Source organism: Notechis scutatus, chromosome 1 (genome assembly GCF_049901735.1).
Source record: "Notechis scutatus isolate UNSWTSFEM ecotype Mainland chromosome 1, rNotScu1.2, whole genome shotgun sequence".
Taxonomy (NCBI): domain Eukaryota; kingdom Metazoa; phylum Chordata; class Lepidosauria; order Squamata; family Elapidae; genus Notechis; species Notechis scutatus.
The window spans coordinates 110,294,850-110,320,105 of record NC_142009.1 but is presented as its reverse complement, the minus strand read 5'-3'; the positions used below and the strand labels follow the sequence as shown (position 1 = coordinate 110,320,105).

General features: G+C 37.9%; 1 protein-coding gene across 3 annotated transcripts in view; it reads right to left on the bottom strand.

The window, feature by feature from the left end:
- Positions 1-22,574, bottom strand: part of FAXC (failed axon connections homolog, metaxin like GST domain containing) — a 46,757-nt gene extending 24,183 nt beyond the window's left edge. Inside the window, exons 1-5 of one of the 3 annotated variants that reach the window (XM_026666515.2) lie at positions 21,661-22,574; positions 13,152-13,287; positions 11,194-11,390; positions 7,299-7,516; positions 4,472-4,588 (exon numbers count right to left, since the gene is read on the bottom strand). In XM_026666515.2, coding sequence (XP_026522300.1) covers positions 4,472-4,588; positions 7,299-7,516; positions 11,194-11,390; positions 13,152-13,287; positions 21,661-21,914 — 922 coding nt within the window. In that variant the 5' untranslated portion in view covers positions 21,915-22,574. The remainder of the gene's footprint in view (positions 1-4,471; positions 4,589-7,298; positions 7,517-11,193; positions 11,391-13,151; positions 13,288-21,660) is intronic. The other 2 variants (XM_087943017.1, XM_087943009.1) reach the window with 2 other exon arrangements.
- Between the last annotated feature and the right edge of the window lie 2,682 nt (positions 22,575-25,256).

The following is a 25,256-nucleotide window of genomic DNA, read 5'->3' as shown; positions in this document are numbered from 1 at the left end:
TTCTAAACATGCAAAGTTCCAATGCCTGTGGAGCAAATCTATCCGTGTAATATTCATGTTGCAAAAAGCAGGATGGTGAGCGAGAGATTATGATAGTCCTGCAAGCTAATCCAATAAGGTAAAGACCATCTTCAAGAGTGGAGGGTAGGGAATGGAGTATGAGGATTATGCACAATCCTCTGGTGTTTGAGATTTAGTCTCCTGAAATATTGGGACTTGTGCTGGGGGGGGAGGAATACTATGAAGTTTACTGATTTATTTATGAATTTTCTGTTGTTTTCTAATTAATAGCAAAAAGCAAAAGCAGAAGAGCAGAACAGAAAAATGATAGTGATAGTGATCCATCCATTATTAAACAGAAGGCGGGGGGGATGATACACAAAATGTGCTCTAGCAAAAAGTGAAAAAATACAACAAAAAACCCCATAGTATATGTCTTTATAACAATAAACAATTGCAATTCTATATGCACTTTTCTAATGCAAATATTGTTCAAGGATGTATATCTTTCTAATACATTTATCTCTCCTTTTAACCTACTATTACTGTCTAAATGAGTTCCATAATTCATTATACATGTCCATACAAAGTCTTGTATTTTTTTTATAGAAATATGGAAATTGTTTACCGAATGAAGTTGTCTATAGCAGCAATGGGGGCATGTTGTTATGAGCAGAATTAAACAAGGCATGAAATTTTCTTTTCTCTCGCCTCTTGAGTGAGGCTTTTCCTGCTCTTTGGTGCTAAGGAGAGTTTAGCTCATAAATTGATCTCTTTTCCTACAACTAGCTGTCCTTGGGTGATTTGAAGTTTTGCTAAGGGTTTGGATGGCAGGCCAGCAGAAAATTCCAGAGTCAGGCTTACAACGGGAAGTGGTGACGAAATCCCAAGAGAAAAATCAAAGGATCACTCTTCCATGTTGTCGTTTTGGGGTCACCACAATTAGAGCTCACCCTGAGGAACTCTTCTCTGTGTCACTCTAGTAGGACACAACTTTTTGTGGAGACATCTAGTCTTTACAAGAGAACAAGAGAACTTAATGATAGGAAGCAAGCCATATCAAAAGCCATGTCAAGTGCTAATAGCTGAAAGAAACTGGAAAAAAAGGCTTTTAGTTATGTATTTCTTTTATCTTTATCTTCACAATAGCATAAAAAGTAACTGTTTGCCTCACCTTATTAAGTATTATAATTGTTTTCCTTTATCCGGTCCAAGACTGGTATTATGTAGATCTGGATAGCTTTCTCAGATTTCAGTCATTATAGTTTTTAGCTGCAAAATATCTAGATCAGGGGTGTCCAACCTTGGCAACTTTAAGACTTGTGGACTTCAACTCCCAGAGTTCCTCAGCCAGCTGGCTGAGGAACTCTGGGAGTTGAAGTCCACAAGTCTTAAAATTGCCAAGGTTGGACACCCCTGATCTAGATGCTAGATTTGCCAGTGAAAAAGAAGAGTGGACCTAATATACCAATGTTCCAAGATCAGACTAATTTATCTTGGTAGACTTGTTACTCAGCATCCTAGATCACAGGAACCGCTATAAATAAATGCAGTTCTTTAACCATGTCAGGTTTCTTTTTCACTCTTTATAAAAGGTTCTTTCTAAGATAAAGTAAACAACTATACTCAGTAACAGATCTGTTACAGAGAGGTTCTGGAATCTGGATTTTATCCAAAATCTTCATGGAAGTCTGACACCAGGCCAGTTGGTTTCCACACTACGGGGCAAGTTATTTATGACTTCCATGTTCTTATTCGAGAACGTAGGCCTTTTAATGACAAATCATTCAGTTCAATTCAATTCAAATAGAACTGTAGTATTTATTTTAAAAAAGGTGATGTTGAAGTCCTGTTGCTAAAAATAACCACAGCATATTATAGAAAGAAAATGAACATATAAATCACACACATATTCCACTTTTGAGGGAATACGCAGTGATGGCTAACCATTTCGGCACCAAGTGGCCAAAGCATTTGTGCGCATCACCAAAACGCAATGCGCCCACGTCCCCTGTGCATGTGTCCTGCTCCCACCCATGCGCACGCATCTCCCATGTATGCAAGTGCATCTCCCTTGCATGTGCCCCCACCCCAAGCATATGCATGCATCCCCATGCATGCGCCCCACCCCCACGCATGCACCGCTCCCCCCCACGCTGCATGGTAGAGACCTGAAGACCAGCTGGCCAGCAAGAGGAGCGTGCGCATGCATGGTAGAGTTGAGCTAGGCAACAGCTCGCATGCCCGCAGAGAGGGCTCTGCATGCCACCTGTGGCATGCATGCCATAGGTTCGCCATCATGGGAATAAGGTAAAGGGTGGATGTCCATGATTTAGAGTCTTTAAGAATTGTTACATTTGCCCATACTGTAAGACTCAGTTTCACTTTAGACGAATAACAACATGCATTTAATGTGCAGCCTGTGCACCATCCATTGCAAACATTTGTTGCTAGGGTTATCAGAGGCAGCTGTCAATTTTTAATAGAAAAAAATGGGGTATATGCTTTCAGAATAAATGAATGGAACACACAGTTGCAACATCAGAACTATATCAAAAGCAGCGATGGTGCTTGTTCTCCTTATTATGTCACACTTCCTTGAACAAATACTTGTCCTTCTGCAAAACTCTATCCCATTAACCAGTGAATTCATGGCCCATGGGACAGGTTAATGAGAAGCCTTACCATATTGGCTTCCATACATTATTTGTGAGGATCACCCTAACATTTTTTTTATAAATTAACTTTATACTGTTATAACACTGTTGCCTTTAGATTTGTTGAATTACAAGTCCCAGAAAACTCCATTAGCATTGATTAGATAAACTGGGACTTGTGGAACCTGGATTCCAATATCAATCTGAACAAAGTGGTCTAAATTATCTGTGGCCCTCTGGAAGGCTGTTAAAGCAAAAACCTTGGAGGCAGCAGGAAATTCCAATGGAATGTACTTGCAAACTAACACTATACCATCCATTATATCCACAGTTCATAACCTGTGCATCCTTTTACCGTATTAGTAGATGTTACTCTCATATGAGGAATTCTGAATATATATTTTCTTAATCATCAAAGCACTATGCTAGCTAAAGAAATCAGAATAAAATAATCTAGTTAAAATTATGGTGGAAACATCCTTCCCCTTGAAACAGCTTTAAACTCTGAAGAAGCCATCAGCTGTCACTGACAATAATTTAAATTATAGCATTCTCACCAAAGAATTAGTTTCTAAATGTATTCTTAGCCTCTCTGAGGCACTGTACTTTAGCAGCTAAGTCACTAAATTTGGCTCTTAATCTCACAACACCTTTGTATCTTTGGCTGGTAAACTTTAGTTGCACTGAGTCCAGATCTCTGTCACTGCAATGCAAAGGCAGCTTCCATTTTAGTAGAAAGTACTAAATATTAAGTTTAGAAGCTCAAGATAGGCTTCTGTTGCACAGACATTGTCAAAATATTTGGAACAAGTGCAAATTGTCCCTTTGAAAAGTATAGGCAGGTTGGTGTCTCAGGATGAAAGGAAGTAGGAAAACAGAAAATTATAGCATTCGATTTTATATTTTCATTCTGCCTTTATTATTTTTATAAATAATTCAGGGCAGCAAATATACGAATGCTTCTTCCGCCTCCAATTTTTCTATACAACATTAACCCTGTGAGGTGTGCTGGACTGAGAGAGAGTGATTGGCCCAAAGTCACCCAATTGTGTGACATGCCTAAGGTAGTATTAGAATCCACACTAGCCTGGTGCCTTTAACCATTAGATCAAACTAGCTGCTCACTATTAAAAACTCAAGACATTTTGCTAAAGAACTAGTAGGTACTGAGCTTAGTAAAGCAAATAAAACTTTTAATTATCTTACTATTCTGTTTGTAGCAATTCACTTTATTTTTAGTTTCAGAGAAGGAAACCTTCCATTTTAACTTTCGTAACTACAGCTAGAAGTTGGAACACCTTTTACTTTCTCTGAAAGCCCAAATTACTCAGTAATACTATAAAGCGGTTATTTACTATACTAAAAAGATGCCTTATACACACCTCTGTTTGATATCCTTTTATTTCCATGCTGGCTAAGCATTTGCGTGCAATTGTGCATGTATGTATATATATACATACATATTCTGGAATGATACACCACTCACATATTTTTTGTCTTTCTGATTCCTACATCATTACTTTGGTCAACATTTTCAGATGTCATTAGAAGAACATTCGTATGCTCCTGTTATAAGTTTGAAAGCATATGGAGGAGATCTGGCATAGTTTTCAATGACCAATATAAGTTGTTAGATTTAGAAGCAGCACCTACATTGAGTGGTCCTTTGTTTCCCTCATGACAAATGAACTGAGATATGGAAAACATCCAATGCTGAAAAAAATATGGCCATGAAGCTGACCCAGAATAGGAGCTGTGGGGTTTTTTCCTCTTATCACCATCCTATGTTCTTCCTGGATTTAAAGCATTCATACCTTTAATGAGGCGCTCCGGTCTAGTTCCAGGCAACGTCCACATTGCTTGAGCCAGATGACCAAACACCGTAGCATCTAAAGTAGAAAGCCTGGGTCCCATGATGTACTTTTTATCACCTAGAAAATAAACAGATGTCAAAAAACATTTAAGAGGGTTGTGATATTTTACTTCACTTGTCTTTCTTAATGCATGCCCTATGTTTCAGTCTCATATTGCTTCATGCTTGCTAATGCCTTCACAAAGGTAAACGTAGCAGTCACCACCTGATGGTTTGCACTGATACATATATTCTATAAAATGGAACTAGTTGTTGTGAACTCTAGTCATTCATGGATTTTTCACTAATTAACCCATTTTTAAAAAGAGTATGGAACATTCAGTATATGTTTGGCTATATCTGAAGCCTGTTGCTCTTAAGAATTTTACAGATTTGGGTTGACACAGTTTTTTTCATAGCCATATTGGCTCTTGTGTATATGTATATACATTAAAACACACATATACACACACTCCATTGTATATGCATTGTTGCATTTGATAAGATTTGTGTATGAGATGACCAGGCTGAACCCAAGGGAGGGGTCAAACGCACCATCAGTCTTTAGTCCCTTCGCGCCCATAAGAGGTCTAAATCCAGCCCCCCTTGAATTCTTTTGACTCTTATCTACCGACAATTTGCTTTGACAGTTAGTAGTTCAGATTCTTGTACAGAGCATGAACTTGCAATAAACTTTTATATTCATTTTAAACTGCCTGGACTTCCCATTTTTCCTCCGCTTGACAATTTGTTTTCCCCAATGCAGTTGATTCTTAGTTATGGCAAAAATCATAATTTTCAAACAACGTTTTTTTAGCCAGTAAACAGTAGTCTTTCCAGGTGACTGGGCAAAATGCAAATGATGATGCCCAATCCCAGGAACATACCATTCCCTCACAATGCCAACAAAAGTAAGAGCTTATGCAGTATGAAATTCTTGGACAATGCAATATCTCACTATGTATTTCCTGCCCAAAGAAATTCCTTGTGCACTTTTTGCAGTGGAAATGATATCACGCCAAACAGTCTTGGTCTATAAATGGGAATAACAATCCCTCAGTCATTGTTGGAATGGAACTGAATTAATCAACCTTGCTGATAGAAATGGAAAACTGTATCTTCAAGGAACAACTCATGTGACTCAACTCAGCCATGGAGCTTCTCCAACAGGGCTTCAATAGGCACTGAACATTTAGGTGACTCAAAGCGGTTTTTATTTTTAATGACAGGGGAGTTTTATAATAACTCATTATACTTTCTGGAAAACAATCTGAATCTTAGAATTTTGATACAGGCCTCCAGTAACCTCTAATTTGCTGTCTCTTTCATCAGAAAGTTACTTCGCATAGATGTGATTCAGATTTAACAGGCAACACTATATTGGATTGGATTGGATTGAATACTTTCTTTGCCCAAGTATGATTAGACACACAACAAATTTATCTCGGGTGCAGAAGCGCTTAGTGTACATGCAAAGCAACAGAATAATAATAATAATTATCATCATAATACCAATATGAGGGGGTGGTAAAGAAGAAAATAAGAAGGATAAATTATAATACTATAGCCATACTACTTGGGTAGATATACATAGACATTAGATAGCACTGTATGAATTAGGTGTTCAGCAGAAAGATGGCACAAGGGGGGGAAAAAACTGTCCATGTGTTTTGTTTTGGCATGCAAGGCTCTATAGAGCTGTCTCAAGGGGAGGAGGTAAAACAGTTTATGTCCAGGATGTGAGGAATCTCAAAAATTTTTTAGCCCTCCTTCTGACCCATGCAGTATACAGGTCTTCTGTGAAAGGCAGGCTGGTTGCAATAGTTTTTTCTGCAGTCTTAATTATCCGTTGGTTGCTGTACTAAACCAGACAGTTATAGAAGTACAAATGACATGTGCAAATCTTTCCAAACCTTGTGCTATTAAATAAAATGAATGTTTCTTATAATGTCTCATATTAAACCTTAATGCGGAAACTGTGCATTAGAGGTATTGATGAACATATGCCATAATGATAAGCCAGGAGCCTTCATATCCTTTCAAGAAATTAAAAGGTTTCTGGAAAGGAATTTGACAGCTTCTGACTTGGGCCAACTCTTCATTCTAAGTTAGAAGTTTCAAGTTTCAATGGATTTGTACATGTCAACTCATTCCATTCCAATGAATTGCAGTACTGTAAGCTACACAAGGAACTGCACAAAGAATAATACTTCCAAACAATTTGGGTAGGTAAGTCAAACTGATTCTTGCAGAGTTAATTATCAAATAAATCATAAGTAAGTATTACTACTGAAGTGACTCGTCAATTTCAGTACCAAGCTGAAGAATAGCATGTTAAAATATAGCCTGCACAGTTTGTGGCCCTTTAACTCCAAAAATGTTTAACTAAGCCAGTATAACAGAGAAATACTGACTTAATAGAAACTTTAGTTAGGATTGTTCTCAGTGGAACAGGAAAAATTGTACTATAATATACGTAGTCCTCAACACAGACCCTTAATGGAGCCTGCCCATTATGGTCTTATGTCTTAATGGTTGTAAAATGGGTCAGTCATGTGGCCTATTGGATTTTACAACCTTTTTTGTGGCAACAATGTCAAGGACTCTCTGTACTTCATGCCAGTTTAACTGAATGGGTCATTAGTCATGCAGGCCCATGTAAATTCAATAAGTTCACAACAGTCACATGACTAGCTAAAAGTAATAATCTGAAGTTTAACCAAATACCAGAAATTGCAAAAGAAGAAAGATTGTGCCTAGAGAACTTAATGAAATGTACTATTCATTACCCAGAAGACTGGCCAACGAGCGCATATCTTTCTCCATCAGCTTGTATATTTCTTCCTCAGAAAAGCGGCCAATGCCATGTCCGTACATTTCCCGCTTCACAATTCCTTTGGTTATGTGGCAGAGAATCCACTTCAGTAGGTCACTAAAGGGACCACCAAGAGAAAGCATCTTCTGGGTCTCATGGAGATTGTCCACCCATTGGCAATAGGCTAAGGTCCTAAACATTGAAGACAACCACAACATTGATTTCCAGCAGTGCTATAACTGCAGTAAAGAAATACAGAAAATGAGAAGACAGCAGCTTCCCCACCGTTGACTTTATTGTACTAGATGGACAAAGCACTTCAAAGAAGAAGCACCAACTGGCTATCGAGCAACACCAACCTATCTTTGTGTTCAGAAACAAACTTTAGCAGTCAAGCTCTTATGGAAAATACCAGGTTAGGAAAGAATGGACTACAACGTCTTACTGTTGACTGCACTTTCAAAAAGGGAGTGGGGGGGAACTGGGTAATTAAATGATTTATTAAATTATTTGCTTTAATAAAATTTGCAACATTTTCTTTAAAAGACTGAGGTTTGTCTAAAAGATTTTCATGCAGAAGTAGAAATGGTTCAACGGTCTACTGCAGCTTCCTCCAAACTAATATCCTATTGATACTTTGGACTTCTCTATAAAAATGGTGAGCATTTGCAGAGATGGAATCCAAAACAACTGGAAGAATGCAGGTTGGAGAATTCATGGTTGTAATTCTTATGAAAGGATTTTATATGCCCACATTACAATATTTGCCCTTGGTCACTTTTTGGACACATCTAGTGCTACTTTCCACCTCACATTCTCTTTCAACTTTAAGGATTGATGCTCCCATTTCATATATTCCTTTTTCCTTTGCTCCCAACCCCCTTTTTTCATTTTGAAAAAAACATATTGTTTAGATTGCTGGCTTGTAAGTATCAAGCATCTCATGTTTATAACTGTTGGTGAGCCTTCTAGGTGATTTTTGGTGGAAGAGCAGGATGAAGCTGCTTGATGTTAAACAAATATTCTATCTATGGAAAACTGATGAAAGTACAACCTCTATTGTAAAAAATGAGTTGATCCCTTTTTTGCTCTTCCAATGTCAGCAACTGCAAATGAATGACGAGGAAAAAGTTGTGAAGCAAAGGAATTGTCACACAGATGGATAATAACAGATGGCACAAATATTTGAGTGTGAAAATTATGTTGCGTGGGATTGTTAATTCTCCTTCACAGCAGTAACCTCACATAGCCCTCTCTTGAATATGTCACAGAATAAACCCTAGCTTCAAAAGGAGAGAGAGAGAATGCTATGAAAACAGGCTCAGTAGTTTCCCAACAATATGCGGGATGAAATATTTATAAAGCCCAGAGTATTTTCTAAGTGGGATCAGGTCAGGTCACATCCTGACAGAGCTTATCTACTCCCTCTCCCTTTGCTCACAACTTTTGAATCAAGTTAAATTACCTCAGCTGATGTTAGAGAACTTGGCTGGGAGTGAGGACAAGGGAATGCAGACCATTATGGCTGATGACAGGCCTTTCTCATAAAACAGGCTTTGCATAATATAAATACTGGAAATCCTTGACTTATGACAATAATTGAACCCAACCTTTTTTGTTGCTAAATGAGACATTTGTTAAGTGAGTTTTGCTCCATTTTGCGACCATTCTTGCCACAGTTGTTAGGTGACCCACTGCGGGTGTTAAGCTAGTAACATGGATGTTAAATCAATATGGCTTCCCCATTGACTTTACTGGTCAGAAAGTCGCAAAAGGTGATCACATGACCCCAGGACACTACAATGCTCATAAATATGAACCAGTTACCAAGCATCCAAATTTTGATCATATGACATGGGGATACTGCAATGGTCATAAGTTTGAAAAACAGTCACTCAAGTCATTCTTTTCAGTGCCATTGTAACTTTAAATCAGAGGTCTCCAAACTTGGCAACTTTAAGACTTGTGGACTTCAACTCCCAGAATTCTGGAAGTTGAAGTCCACAAGTCTTAAAGTTGCCAAATTTGGAGACTTCTGATTTAAATGGTCACTAAACAAATTGCTATAAGTCAAGGACTACCTGTAACACCAAATACACCTATCAGGCACTCCGGCCAGGTGATTTTGAGAACTCTTGAAAAGATTGATATTGAGAATTCAATAGTTTTGTTAGTGCTAGCAGAAATCATTCGGGAATAGCTACAAAATGACCCACATTGAGTTATTTCCTTGTTTTAAGGGTAGGAGTGGGTTCATCCAGGACAGAGCACACTGACCCATACAAATTAGATCTGCCGAGAGCTTGGAGAGAAGAGAGAAAAACACCAGGAGAAAGAGCAGATACTTTGCGGATTTGCATCTTAATTATTTACAAAGAGAAGCATCTCATTCAAATGGAAGGAAAAAAACATGCATCAATAGAGGCACGTACAAAGCGGGATAACAAGGGAGTGATTTGTCCTTTGCTCCTGTGGCCTGAGCCTCTGCTGCTGAGCAGGAAGGCTTAAGAAAGATTCCAAAGATGTAAAAGTATTTTACATTTGACCTGCACTGATGTGTTTTCCTTAAATTACCAGGAACCTACCAATTGCATTTGTAAGCAGGTATTTTGGTTCCATCTCATTTTCTTCCTTATACACTATTTGACTCATTTATCTTTTTCCCCCCTTATTCACTTGATATGCAAGGGGCGTGAGAGCCCTCAGGATGCTAGAAAATAATTTTAAAACTGTTCCAAATGCTTTTGTCAAAAAGCTATCCTTTCAAACAAACCAAGAGAAAAACTCTGCATTTGCCTGCAGGCATATTTCAAAAGGTACACGTTGAATTCTGTTCTTCAACTTGCACCTGCTAGTTTTGTGAAAGACAAATATGCACCCACTGTCTCAAACCCTGGACCATATATTCTGATAGCAAACCTCCCTTCAGCAGAGTGTTTTTGTGTTTTCATCTCTTCCTTCTACCCCATCAACTAATTGATGCATTAGCCTATTTTGGGAAACACTTTGGTTGGGAAGAACATTAACTCCACATAAGACAAGGTATTTTTAGAAACACGAAACCCCTCTACGGTGCTTTGCGTATTTCATTATCATCAATCCTCCACATCAGGAAGAAGAAAACATTCTGTTGGCTCAATGCGAATTAAGAATAATAAAAAAGAATAATCTGGGTGCAAATTAATGACAGGAAACGGGGCTATAAATTTTCAGTCACTTTTATTATTTTTCATCTAATCGTTTTATAACTATTGCATCCCTTTTTAGCCCATTAAATAAACTAATGGATATAAACTTAGGAAATGGCACATTTTGGAGAGTCATTGCAAAATCTAAAAAGTGGTAGGGGTGTGTGTGTGTGTGTGTGTGTGTTTTATGCACGTTTTCACTCACTTCTCCTTTAAATAGGGGTTTTAATTTCTTATTTATTTTAATTTCTTCCCTTTGGTTTTATTCCTCATTTATCCCACTTTTTATTATGTCCCTGCCTATTGGGGCTACAAAAAGTTGGTTAATGTGTGCCAGCAGGCCCAGGCACCACATGCTTAGTTACAAGGGTTAAATTGGAGAGACGGATATCTTCTTCTGAAAGTGGGTAAAACTTTCCATGGGGTTAGAGACTCTTACAACAGAGAACTTCCAAATGTGCATTAAGTCTAAGTGTATTCAAGTACTTTGAACAAAATCTCCCTTAAGGTCTTGCCATACAGGTAGCCAAAGGGAGAAACACATTGGCAGCAGGCTCACTGCACATACTGCATGCACCTCACAAAAAGTATGTGGTCCACTGTAAATGTCTCACAGGGCCATTAAACGCAGCTACATCCTTTAATTCTTTCAAGAGCACTCCTATTCGTATGTCAACTTACCAGTAGAAGTGCTCCTCCACCATTTTTGTTACTGCTCTAGAAACAGCTCTCTCATGTGGGCCAAGGTGTTTGTTTAAATTCACTCCAAGCTTCTCTTCCAAAAAATCAATAATGAACTCTGTGCCGGATACCTTTTTGCGATTGTATTCGATCCATGGCATTTTCCCTTGGGGAGAAAGCTTTCCATCAAAGTAGTTCTGTGAAGCAAAACAACAAAACAAAAATAAAGCAATCACATGGAAGCTAAGTCAGGTTCAGCTCTTGCAATGAATTCAATTTCACTCCTCCATAAAATTGGCATGATCACCTAATGGCATCTCAAACCTGTTTGCATATTAAATCAGGTTTTCTCTGGCACAAATGTCAAAATAAAGGGTTCCAAATCTCCCTCCCTCCCTCTCTCTCTCCCTCCCCCCCCCTTTCCTCTCTCTTCTCTCTCTCCTGATATTGAGGTTGCAAAATCCCCCCCAAAATACAGAAAATACTGATTCTCTGGTATCATCTAATGGTCATTCATAGCCCAGATGTAAGAGCCCCTAAGATCGAGGTAGGTTCTATCATGAAGCATAGGGAAACAATCTACAGCAAAGCAATCTATTTCAAATCTGGGAGGTAGGACAGTATAGAAAGCCAAAACGTCTCTCTGACTAGTTCAGTAAGTATTAAGACAAAAGGAAAGATACAGTCTTTGGGCTCTGCTGCAGTCTCTTTAACATCTTGGGATGACAATCCTTAACAAAAAGTGTTGTTGTGGGGAAAATGGGAGAAGGAAGGAGTATTGGTATGTTCATCACTTTCAGCTTTATATGAAAAAACAGCAGGATAAATATCTTTTTCAAATGTGCAAGTGGAAAACAAGCAATCCCTTTTCATTCCCTAGGCTTTTAAAAACTGTGCTAGTTAACGTGTATTAACATTCCTTTTTTATTTATTTATATATCTATATCTATTAATTACTTTATCTAACAATCATATTTAGGAACTGCCTCCCTCACAGAATGACCCTTAAGCTGGCACCCATGTGTTCTTTATCTCAAAGGTGCTTTTTCAAGAGTCAACTGGACTTCCTTTGTTTTTCATTGAAGACATTTCACGGTTCATCAAAAACGCTTCTTCAGTTCTAATGTGTTCTTATTTGGGTTTTTGTATTATGAAAACATTTTTATAAATATTTTTTTAAAAATATACTTTTCATGTGGTAGCTATAAAGACAGAAGGAGAACACCATCAAGGACTTTTTAAGAAACAAGATCTTACCAGAGGATTGGTAATAGTATCCCTGCCACTGTTATTACTATTGCTACTACTATTACGACAAGTAGTAATAATAATACACAAATGAAGGCAAATATACGTGTCTCAGGATAATGTTGCAGGATCCAATCTGGGTTGGTCACTCGGACCAGAAGTTTTGTCTTCCAAGCTTTCAGATGCATCCTGGAGCCAATCTTCAGAGAACTTCTCTCTAGAGTTAGGGCTAAGTTCCCTAAAGATGGTCTCCAGCCCAAGTTGGATGACAAAACCTCTCTTCCCAGTGACCAGCCCAGATTGGATCTTGCAATAATAATACAGGAAACCTAAAAAGTGTACATAACACATAGATATTTCCATATGCTTTATTTTATTTCGTTTGCATAATTTTAAGATACAAATAGTATAATTTTCTACACAGCACCTATTGGATGAGAATGTCAAAGGTAGCAAACAAAGAGTTATGATGGAATTCCCACTCTTTTTATCCATCTGTAACTGCCACATGGACATTCAAAAACAGAGGTGGAGCTTCCATCATAATCCTCTATCTTCAATCTTTCCTAGTTTTGACACCCTCACACTGCAGATGCTACTGCTTCTGATTATATATTTAGAACCAAAAAGAACACTAAATTACATCGAGTTAGGGAAGCTAAATAATTCTGCTTGTTGATGATACACCAGTTGATGATACACCAGATTACCTGGTAAGGCAAATCAGCCATCCTCAAGTAAGTCTCCATTTTCAAGCAGAAAGGAGATAAACTGGGAATGCCATTATTTGGCCTTGAGAATTGATGTAGGATGATGGCATCTTTTGAATCGACTTCTTGTTCTTTCCTAGAAGAAAAATAAGCAAGGTTTAAAAAGCAGAAAACATTACATCTTGGATATTCATCAAAGTACATAACACACACAAACTACATTGTAGTTGCTCAGACAGGAACTCTATCTGTCTTGTCTGAGATTACTGGCATTGTTATTTATCATTTCTTAAGTTTCTAAGAGGCACTTTGTAATAGCAAAGTAATCCAATAAGCCAAACTGAATTTGTATTGGAAATTACAAGCCTTTCCAAGTTTTACTTATTTATTTGTGTGTGTGTATGGTGATGTGATTATGATTACAATAATAATAATAATAATAATAATAATAATAATAATAATAATAATAATAATAATAATAATAATAATGTTCTCTAGGTATGGCTTGCATTGTAGGTTCAAGTCCATTTAGTTGATATCATATATTTCATGCTACAGTAATTTAAAAGCGTATGAATATTAAAGTTAATTAAAACAATACAGGCTTGTAGTAGACAAAGTTTGCAACTTTAATCCTAAACTATTCAGCTAAACGTTAACTTGGGTTTTATTTCTATATTATTTCTTTCAATACCTTATGGTATTAAATGAATTTACTTTATATCTACTGAATTAGCCTTGTACCATAATTAATCCAAGTCTTTTAACTTAGTGGAAAATGGTTTCAAAATAAATGTTAACTAGGAATGCAATCTTGCTGGGGACAAACTTATTATTTGGACTTCACAATACAGAAATCAGCAAACTGTTCTACATTTAGTATCGTTGATTGTTTAGTTTTACTACTGTAGATAGTTTAATTGGTCAGTTATAAAATAATTATTTATTTTACTTATTCATTTTATTTCTATTCTGTTCTTTCCCCAAAAAGCCCATGCCACTACATAATAAAGAAAAACTAAAATGAGTATTCATAATTTTAAAAATAAAAGTACACACCAAAAGCACAGCGTAATTATTATGTTGCATTTCTCTCAAAGTCCAGATAAAACATGCAGAATTTAGTTGAACTATTGATAAATAGAGACATCACCCTGCATAAGGCATTAGAATACAACGCATTGTTCATCCAATTGTTTCATTTGTTGTGATACCAAGACAGATGTCTTCATAAACTAGAAGATCATTTCAAAGAGAATTATAGACCTTTGTTCCCATACTGCCAGTACTGCCTTTGATTATCTTGTTGTATTCACACACACTATGCTATGACATACAAAAAGCTCTTATCTTACAATTGGGCAATTGGGACCAGAATTTCCATAGCTAACTAAGGCAATTGAGTCAACCCAACTGTGTGACCTTTGTGCCACAACTGTTAAGCAAATCATGTAGTTGTTTAAGCAAATCCGGCTTCTCCCATTGATTTTGCTTCTTGGAAGCCAGCTGGGTAGGTGGCAAATGGTGATCATGTGACCCTGGGACACTGCAACTGTTGTAATATTGCCACTTGCTAAGTGTCTGAATTTTGATCACACGACCTTGGGAATGCTGTGATGGTCATAAGTGCAAGGATTGGTTGTAAGCCAGTTTTTTCAATACCATTGTAACTTTGAATGGTTACTAAACAAGTGGCTGTAAATTAAGTGACCACCTGTTGTATGGTTTGCTTTTGTTTTGACTTAGTACAAGGATGAACAACCCATGACTAGAGAACTATGTAACACCTCCAAGACTCCATACTGAAATTCAATAGCCAAGTACCAACTTTTGATGGTCCTTTGTATTTGTGCCCCAAAATGCAAAATAACCATGATTGCTTTATAATCCTAGTTCTCGTTTTAAATCCCTGCCCAAGTAGAAAAAGGCCAAATTGTATATAAACACTTCGTCATTACAATCAGTTGCATTATTTACAAATATCATATGCATGATTCTGCATTTCAGCCACAACACCCTTGTCATCACGTACCTTAATTCTTGAATCCCTTTCCCTCCCTCCACTCATCACTTAGGGGAAAATCTTATTCCAGCAGAATAGGCTAATAATGCATTATGCCAGTTTCAGAATTTGATGTGGATATGTTCCAGCCAACTTCCAGGAGACCGGACCGAAATTTAGCTTCAGTTCCAGAAAATAAACATTACATCAATACCAAGAGACTGAGAGCAGACATTGGCTTTTAGGCTGAAATATAAATTATTTTTCAAAAAAAAAAACACCACTAAGAAGACAAAACTAGTGAAAGAGAAAGCAAAAACAATCTCCTTTTCTATTCACCCTTCTCTCATCCTTCTTAGGAAGTTTTGTCACACCAACCTATGGATTCTTCAATTTCCTCTGAGGCAATAAAAACAAAAATGGCTTGTTGTAGATTTTCCTGGAACTATTTCCTTTTTGCAGACCATTGAGAGAAACTCTCATAACACCCATGATTCTGTGGGACAATCTTGGTCCTTTGGAGACTCCATCTTCTACAATATGGCCAACTTTCTTTCACTTGGACATCCTTTTATTTACAGGTTCAAGGAAAGAGAGAGAGATTTTTATTATTCTGAGAGCTAGATTTTTATTATTTTTTATTTTTATATTTTGGGGTGGGATGTAGGGTCTTGCTCAGTAAACATGCCAGACAACCCTATAAAGGTTTAATGAATTGGTCCAATGGCTTAATTTATTAATAACAAGAAAGAGAGGTGAGAATGCTTGGGACAACTTGTGATCCGCAGGCTTCTGAGCTCTGCTTTGCAACAGAATATTAATTGAGGCTGAATACACAATCTCTCTTTGTTTGGGAACTGGGATCCAGAGAACACAACCCTCCACCAGATTCTCCTTCTGGTTTGCAGATTCCAACAAGAAGCAAAAAAGACTCTTGTGTTCTTATCTGTGCTGCTCATAATGGGTACAAGATTCATGAGGGATCTTCGTATCTACACTGTAAGTGAATATGTCAGTGGCTTTATTGCTATATATACTGTTCTCAAACACACTCTGTAGCAAATGATGTTTTGAAACACTGACTGATTGTTGCTGTTACAAGAATATGCTTTTATGATGACTCAGGCCAACACAAATCATATTTCAGGATCAATCCATACTACAAGCTTGCGGAAAATATAGCATAAAGATATGTTTTCCCTACTTTGAGTTAGCTTATTCTAATTATTTAACTATTTTTATTTATTTACTGGGGATTAAAGGCCACTCCAATCCAACAAGACTCTGAAAGGTTCACATTCCCTTCTTCATTTAGAACAGCATAAAAAATAACAGAACTGGACTAAATTATAGACTAAGACTAAGACTATGAAAATAAATAACATCCAAGCACAACCCTGCATATGGGATTTCCATCAATACTCCATAATAGCTAAAACATTGTTTAGTATTATCTATACTGCTACCCTGATTTGTCTTTATTTTGCATAGATGGACAAAGCTTTTAGATATAACAGGTGTCTATTTTATGTGACTTATGCAAATGATGGCTATTTTACCTAGCAGAATTAATCTGTCAGAACAATTTCCAGGACCATCTCCTCCCATTAATCAATAAATTTACCTGTAGATTGCTGCACCAGGTACCACCCCATAACAATTACAATTTGAAGCCATGGTTCTCAAATAAAAACTTTCTCTGATATAGAGCTGTCCTGAACTAATGGGATTCCCAGAATTCCCACCCAACGTAACTAATGGTCACGGAGTTCAGGAATTCTTTTTGTAACTGTCTGCACTTATCTGGAGAACTCTGAATTGGTGAATGCTACTTAGCAGCAATAATAAAAACTACAATGCCTTATGGAGATATTTTAGTTATATTCATCAACTGAGTTTGCTTCCAAAATTCAAATTCTTATACATAATCTTCCCTCTCTCCTTTCTTCCCACAAGAACGCTTGTGGTTGAGTTTAGAAAGAGCAATCAGCACCTAATCACTCAGTGGACTGAAGGTGGATTTGACTTTAAATCTCTCTGGTGCTAGTCTAACACCTTAACTAGACCAAACAATCTAATATCCTGGGGTACAGCAGCTAGAGTCACATAACTAATCTATGGAGAATCACAGAGATGACCTTTCGTCAATTACAAAAATATCTTTTAAGTTCAAAGTTCAAAGCCTTTATTGTCATTGTACATCATGTATACAACAAAATTGGTTTAGCCTCTATTGGTGCAGTCCGTATAATGTTTCTTGTTTCTTAAGCCTGGGAAGCAAAGAAAACATCAGAAAGAAATTCATAGCGATTCCCTCTTAACACCCTGGGGTATAACAAGGAAAGAAAGGAAAAACACAGTCAAGCTTTGAAGATTCTGTTATGATAGCCTACCTCCGGACATTCTTGTAAAGTCTGTTCTACCCCCAAGGGCTGACCTAACCAGAACATTCCTTATTCTCTTAAGTTCATTTTAAGTTCTTTCCAGCTTTACAACAACCACAAGTTGCCTTAGAGATTAATTTGAGTTCAATGCTGTAAATATATTCTCCAGTAATGTAATTCAAGATAGCAGTACATATGTACCTTTTCAGAAAAGAGCCTATTAAGTGGGATTTATTCATGATTAGGATTGTCCTATTACAAGGTAATGCTAGACATATCTGTTCAAGCCCTGCCCCCTGAATTTATTTGGTCTTACTCTCAAATATATAATCAACTATGCATTTGATTAGGATTTAAAAATCAACCAGTACATAAATCAGATCAGTTAAAGGCAGGGGTAGGATGCTACCGGTTCTGCCCGGTTCTATAGAACCGGTAGCTCTGAAGAACAACAGACATCAAAATGATTCTGTGTTTGCTGCTGTTTGGCCCACCAGCCTGCCTGGGCTCTTACCTGTCCTTTATTTCCTGCTTTTTGAACCTCAGCTGCTTTGCGTGGCACAACTGAGTTTGAAAAAGCAGGGGGGGAAAGGCTTTTTAAACACTGAGCACCCGCGTGCAGCTCTTTTCAGCTGTCCGGGCGCACAGCTGATGGGTTTTTTTACACGCACTTACAGCAAAAAATAGTCACCGAACCAGTAGTAACACCAGTTGAATCCCACCCCTGGTTAAAGGTAGGATAATCACCTATACTAATTTTTTCTAACTATTTTCTTCAGATATTTAAGAATTCTGGATTTATGATGAAACTTCAAACAAGCCTTAAATTGTTGCCTTAAGGAAACACATTTAAGAGTTTTCTATGACAAAAATCTAAATCCCATGAGCCATTATGGAAGACATATAATACCCAAGTAAGAAAGATATACAATGATTTCCTTTAAAACAATTATATATAATTGTTTATGTTTGTAATTTAGTCATTGTAAAACAATTAATTAATCAAATACGTAAAAATGTATGCTTCAATGTCTCCACTAGCAATTCGTGAAAGTTTGGATACCATATTAAGACCATTTTATAACCAGGTCATGAGAATATAAAGCAATTCACATTAGGCATTAACTGGTTAAATTAATATCAACTTCCTTTTTTATACTTTATTATACTGGGGAGATAATTTAGTAGTTATGCAGATATGATTGTCACCAATCTTACTTTGCAATGTATCATTGATGAGAGTTCAAAACCTGATTAGCCAATTTTTAACATCAAAACAACCACAAATATATTATTCAGAATGTACTATGTGAAACAATGCTAATATAGACTCGATCTGGATAGACCCAGCTTTGAATCTCTGCCCAGTTATATAATCCTTTTTAATTGCTTTTTGAGAAATCATCAGTGCAGTCTACCCTACCACACAGAGTAATTGTGAAAATAAAATTGAAAGGGGGGTGGGCGGAAATGCAGGACAAGGACAATATAAATGAAACAAAACAAATATATCTAATCAGCTCCAAATAAACTGATCCTCAGATTTACCATGATTTTAAAAAACACTGGAAGATCAAAAGATAGAAGAGCTGGACTTTGGTAATTCTAGGAATCCTCTTTCTTGAAGCACCCTACAAATTCTCAAGTCATATATCTATCGTACTATATTGCCTTGAACTTAGAGGTGTTTTCTTCTGAAGAGATATGAATTAGTGCCATTAAAATGACAAAAGCAACACTGGCATCGTGCCACAACTCTACCCCTTTGGTGCATGCATGAGATGTTGTGGTGCCCAAAGGAAAGCTGTGCCACTTGGGATACAAGTAAGCAGTGTCAAGTGTTTTACGTGTTATGGGCACAGAAGGGCAATTAAATCTGTCAGCCTTTTCTAGAGAGGTGTTTTTGAGTACAATAGTTGCTCCCGCAAAATGTTTAAATAACTATCTCCAAATTCAGCAGGACATTAAAGCTAGCATTTTTTAATAGAATTCGATGGAAATATGTTCTTGAAGGGAAATTAGAGAGGTAAAATCACTTATATTAAGACTGGTACAGAATTTCAAAATACTGAAAGCATTGTAACATAATCATGTTATAAAAACATAACAATATATAGCACAGCTATATTTTAGAACTCCCTTTTTTACATTTTCAGGTCATTCAGTTATATGCTGCTGTTCACTGATCTGTATGACTCAATTTCACTGAATGTGAGCCAAATTCTATTTTACTGTTTGTAAAAGTTACCATGACCTCACCATATTGATCATAAAGCTATTTTTACTTTTTCTTCACTTTATGTTGTATGCTTTAAAATTTTATATTGCTTTTAGCAAAACATTGCTAAATGTTTGACCACAATAAAGTCTGAATTGTGATAGAAAACAGGCAGTGTTTTCTTTGGTTAGTTTCACCCTCCCTGCAGACTTTGATGGATAGTCTTTCAGTGCCTCTCCAAAAGTTTCCATAAAACTGTCAATTTTAATGTGATTGAAAAACAAAATTATTTACATACATAGGAAGTCATCATCAATTTCACTCAAATAAATGCAAGTTTAATGAACCAAAATTTACTTTTTGTCTGGCTGCATCTATTTGCCATGGTCCTGCCTACTTTTGGAATTTGGCTCTCGGCAGGTCACTCTAAACCCAAATATGATTCTTGGTCTGAAAAAAGGTTATTTTTTTTCTTATGAGTTATTGTCTCCAATATTTGCAGTTTATGGGGATGGGGAACTACCTTAATGAAGTTAAGGTTAATGAAGAGAAAACTGTTATAAAGAGAAATCTGAACTTTAAAACATTGTAATTTGTTACCAATAACTGAACTGATACTGGGTATAAAGTAATTATGTGGCTAAGCTACTGGTCTTAGCATTTGCAATGTATTTTAAAAGTTGCAATTACTCAGTGCTTGTTGATTCAGAGTTGAGAGTGGCAAAAACCACCACAACAAACTTTTATCAGCACCCATAAAACTATCACAATATAGGATAGTTTCAATGTTGTCCAGAATTTCTTCCTTTTTTCAAGAGGGATGCTAAACCCTTGGAGAAAGAGGCAGGTCACAATGGAGGTTGGAAATAGCGTTTTAACAGTTTCCTATTAAGATTACACACACAAAGAAAGAGAAAACAGACTTTCCCACTACAGTACTGACTTTTGATGATTGGGTGTGTAGTGCAGCATAAAATTTGGTGGTCTTTGAAATGAGGAAAGGCTGATCATCCCAAAATTTGCAAAGCCATGTACAACAGCTGAAATGTCTTTAATCTTCTTCTATTTTCACCACCATCCCACTCCCCCCCCCATTCTATTTATTCATTTACCCAATTCAGGTATTTTTAAGGAAATAGAAACAGCTATTGTTAAATATCACCATCTATCTCGTATTTACTAAATACATTTCAGCATAAATATTAACTTGCTTAGTATGCAAATCTGTATAAATCGTATTACCACAGTTCTGTACAACTGTTCTTGTGTTGTTTCCATTAATTCAGTGAAGATCATGGGAAACTTTGTAGTGGGCCTGTTTCTATATTTCTAACCAATATGGCAGCTAAACAGGCCTAGGCCTGATTTCTATGTTGCGTGAGAGACATTAAGGAATACAATAGGCTTTGCCTAGACTGGGGAACTAAAAACATGTTTGTTATTGTCAGAGAAAGCTACAAGGATGTGTCCATCCAAAGTGCAGGTTGACAAGAAGACTTCTATTTTGTGTACAAAGTACTCATGACTAACTTACATCACCAAAACTGGTCCTCTAAACTAGATCATAATTGAATGTCGACTCCTAATGTTTTATGGTGATATTATTTCTTTTACAATCTCTGTTTATGTTCAGAGGCCCTGCCCAGGGGCCCTGCCCAGGGGCTTAAATGCTGGCATCCAAAGTAGATTTTGCAGTACAGAAACAAATTAAATTAAGGAACGCATTCTTAAAACCCGATTATTTGTATCCTAACCCTGCCCTCCCCACGCCTTCCCAGCCCACTGTCAAAGAAAACCTGGCTCTAAGGAAAACATAATCTTCAAGACCAGGCCCCTTTTGTGTTATCGGCATCTATGACTGACTTCCAAAAAAACCAACAACAAAACCCCGGGTCTCTCGCTCACCTAATAGCCAGGAGTTCGTGGAACAGATAGGCAGCAGCGGCGAGCAGGGCCCCCCCAGTCAAATAAAGGGTTTTCTTCCACCACGAATCAGATCCCAGCCCTGTCATGATCCCGCCGTAATCCTGCAGTGGGAAAGCAAGGATTTCCCCATAAAAGGAAAAGTGATCGTCGGACCCCGTGCACCAAAGGCTCTGATTCCTGCTTAGATCCACCACGCACGACCTGGATGAGGTGAAGCCAACCCCCCAGGGCATGCTGCGCGACGCGGGCTTTGCTAGCTCCCGTTTGCCCACCGACCGAGGCCAGGGCCGTCTGCATGAGGTAGAAACCGGGCGGCGTCAAGGTGCTGACGGCAGGGGCAAGCCGGGAGTTCGGCAACAGAGGAAGAGGAAGAGGAGGAGGAGGAAGAGAAAAGGGAGAGCGCGGCGGCAGCGAAGGCTCTGCCGAGTGTCCTTGGCGAGCTCTGCAACATCAGCACCACCATCCCCGGCGGCGGCGGCGGCGGCGGTACTTTTTCCTCGCCGCTACCTCTCGGTCTTTATGTCTTCGCTCGGAGGCGGGAGGGAGGGAGGTGATGTCATGGCTTTCAATCTGTCTAAAAACCCGCGGGCGAGTCCAGTCCGTGGAAAATTAAACACGAAAGCAAGCGAGATTAACGGAGAGAGGAAGGCGGAGGTCACTCGTTAAGCGAAGGACACGATTTTAGGGGGAGTTCCCGGCACCGGGAAAGAAGGCAGACCGAAGGATGGTTAGGAGATATATACCGTTCCGGGTGGAAGCGGAGCTCTTGTTCTATTGGTTCATTTTGTTGTTGTTGTTGTTATGTCCTGCATCTTTCGTGGCATCAGCCAAGGATTATGTCACGTGGTCTCCCCTCCAAGCGGTGAGCAGCACCTTCGGAGCAAAAATATAATCGCTTCCGTTTGCTACAAGGCGACCTTTGTGGCTTAGCATCTACGTGTTTCCGCATTTTATACGACCCCCGTATCCCACTCTCTCTCTCTCTCCCTTCGAGATTTGAGTTTCTGTTCTGCAGGCTTTATTTGGCCCAACACAAGGTCATGGGGGAAATTGGGGGGTCCAAGATCACTGTACCTGTAAAGTTAGGAGAGGTAATTTTGAAAATAAATCTCTTACAGCAAGGAAATGTGGCAAGTGGGATGATATAAGCCATTCCATTTCTTCTGCAAGCCTAATATTGGGACTCATTGCAGCCATTTCTCTCTTACTAAGGCAATTGGCCTTTTCTATAATCAAATTCTCATGTTTCCGTTTTTGTTTAAGAAACATTCTTGTACATGAAAGAATCAGTTCCAGAAAGTACTCATCCGCATCCCTAATTCTTTGCAAGTCTTTGCACACAGAAAAACCATTATTGCATACAACTGAATGTACGCATTGAGTTTTTCTTGCAAAAATTAGCCAAATTTGAATGAAAGAATTGAGTATCTAAGCTGCAAGATTGCCAAAGACAAACCCAAGAACAACTTGCTCTACTTCTCTTGCTCTCTCGAAGTTTATAGCAGGATCCCTTCTTGTGACTTAAAGCAACCCCTGGGCTGAGGCCCACTACTAGGCTGTGGCCTATTGGCATTGGCCCATGTAGCCCAGTTCCCCTCTCCCCACCTCCCACCCCAGCTGCCTGCCAAGTCACAAAAGTTGGGGACTGTTTACTTAAAACATTTTCTAATATCATCCAGCCATTATTGAGATGTCCAGAATAGGATTAATTAGCATTATTAATTAGCATTATTTCAACACAACCAGATTCTACAATAAGCTATATTAATAAGGGGCCTATCTCTGCTAGTACATCTTTTTATCAGCTTAAGTGCTCCAAACAATAGTAAGGAGTGGAGGAGGATGTTTCTTTACCTAGCAAATACGTACAGTATTTAATATTCTCTAGTGACATCTTAATAAGGTATCTCCTCTCAACCTTTTACTCGAAAGATAAAAAGCTTGGTTTAATTCTTTGGGTTACCAAGATGGATTTTACTTTGGTTTCTAAAATAATCCAGTGAAATAATCACCAGCTTTCAGGTATCTTTGGAACACTTTATTGTTTATCCCAAACAGGAACAGATTAAATAATTGAAACCATTTCTAAGACGACTGCTTCCGAGCCAAAATTCAAGTTGAGAATAATACAGCACTCCTGTAGTACCCATTGCTCCTTGCTCTTGAGAACTAGGGAAAACTTATAGCAGAACTGCTTGTATGAGGTAGTTCTTCCTCACATACATAAATCCTAAAAGCTAATTATTTAGGGACAAAGCAGAAAGGGCTTTATCTGCTCACCCCCTGGACTGCTATTGTTTAAATATAAATTATGATGATGATGATGATGTTATCCATTCAGTTGTGTCCAACTCTTGGCAATTCTAAGGTGTCGCCACATCTTCCAATCTTGCACTACATCTTTGTTCTATGCTCCGGTTGGTGTCATCTTTGATGGTGTCCAGCCACTGTGTTCTTTGGGGGGCTGGTTTCCTTTTACACTAATTCTTCCAAACATAATTGCTTTCTCCAATGAATTCCTCTGCATGATATAGCCAAAATAAGTGAGATGCAGTTTTGTCATTACACCTTCCAGTGACATGTCTGGTGTTATTTGCTCCGGTACTTGCTTGGAATATTCATGAGCCTTCTCCAAAATCAGTTTCTGGATAATATTGTTGAAGACAGCCTTTGGCAAGGAATAAAATCCTTTAGATGCACGAGTTTAGCTACTTTAACAGGGCAGAGCAGAGGACACTGAAGTCTCCATTCAAGAAATAGAATATAGTAACTTGAAGTTCACTGAATAAATTAAACTTGGCAAACAGTTTCTCTTTGCAAACAACTACTGAAGTGTACAATCTTGTCTTTTTTTTGCTATATATGGAAAAAGGGTCATTACTTTAACTGCTGGGCATCAAAGGCTCTATTATAACCTCATATAAAATATTTATGCTAGCTAATGCTTAAAATGGTTGTGCTTGTTCTTAAACATGATGGGTGCAATGCAGATCTTAGATCTTCTAAGACTACACCTTAGCTATTTCTATTTCAAAACATTTTTGAAGTGGTCTGTAATTACTGTCCTTTCAATACAAAATATGCTTCATCCGTTGTGAAGCATATTTTGCAACCCATGTTTCTTAAAGTATGTTACATCAACACCCAACAAAATAATTCTGAGCACTTTTGTAGCCAAGGTAAAAGTGAAGATGAAACAGTGGCAGAACCCAGACACTGAACACTTTAAAGGTATTTTTCAGTGGCGCAAATCTGACTAGACCATCCGTGACCTATTTGCAGGTGTCATAGTTTCTTTCTGCCCATAAAGTAACCATGCATTCAAAGAAGCAAGCTGTGATCATCTCCCACCAGTTAGGATCATTTCCCCCTTCCTACTGTCCCAAATTTCTTCATTTAACACTCCATTACTACCTTCCACCATAAAGCAGATAGTTACTGAAACAGATATAGAAAAAGTGAAATTACTTTCTAACACCTAGAAAATCTCTGTGAAGGGAAGAAAGTTTGATAAAACGTGAAAGGTTTATATTCCCAATAAACAATTCACAGAATGCATCCCATTCCCTTGTTCT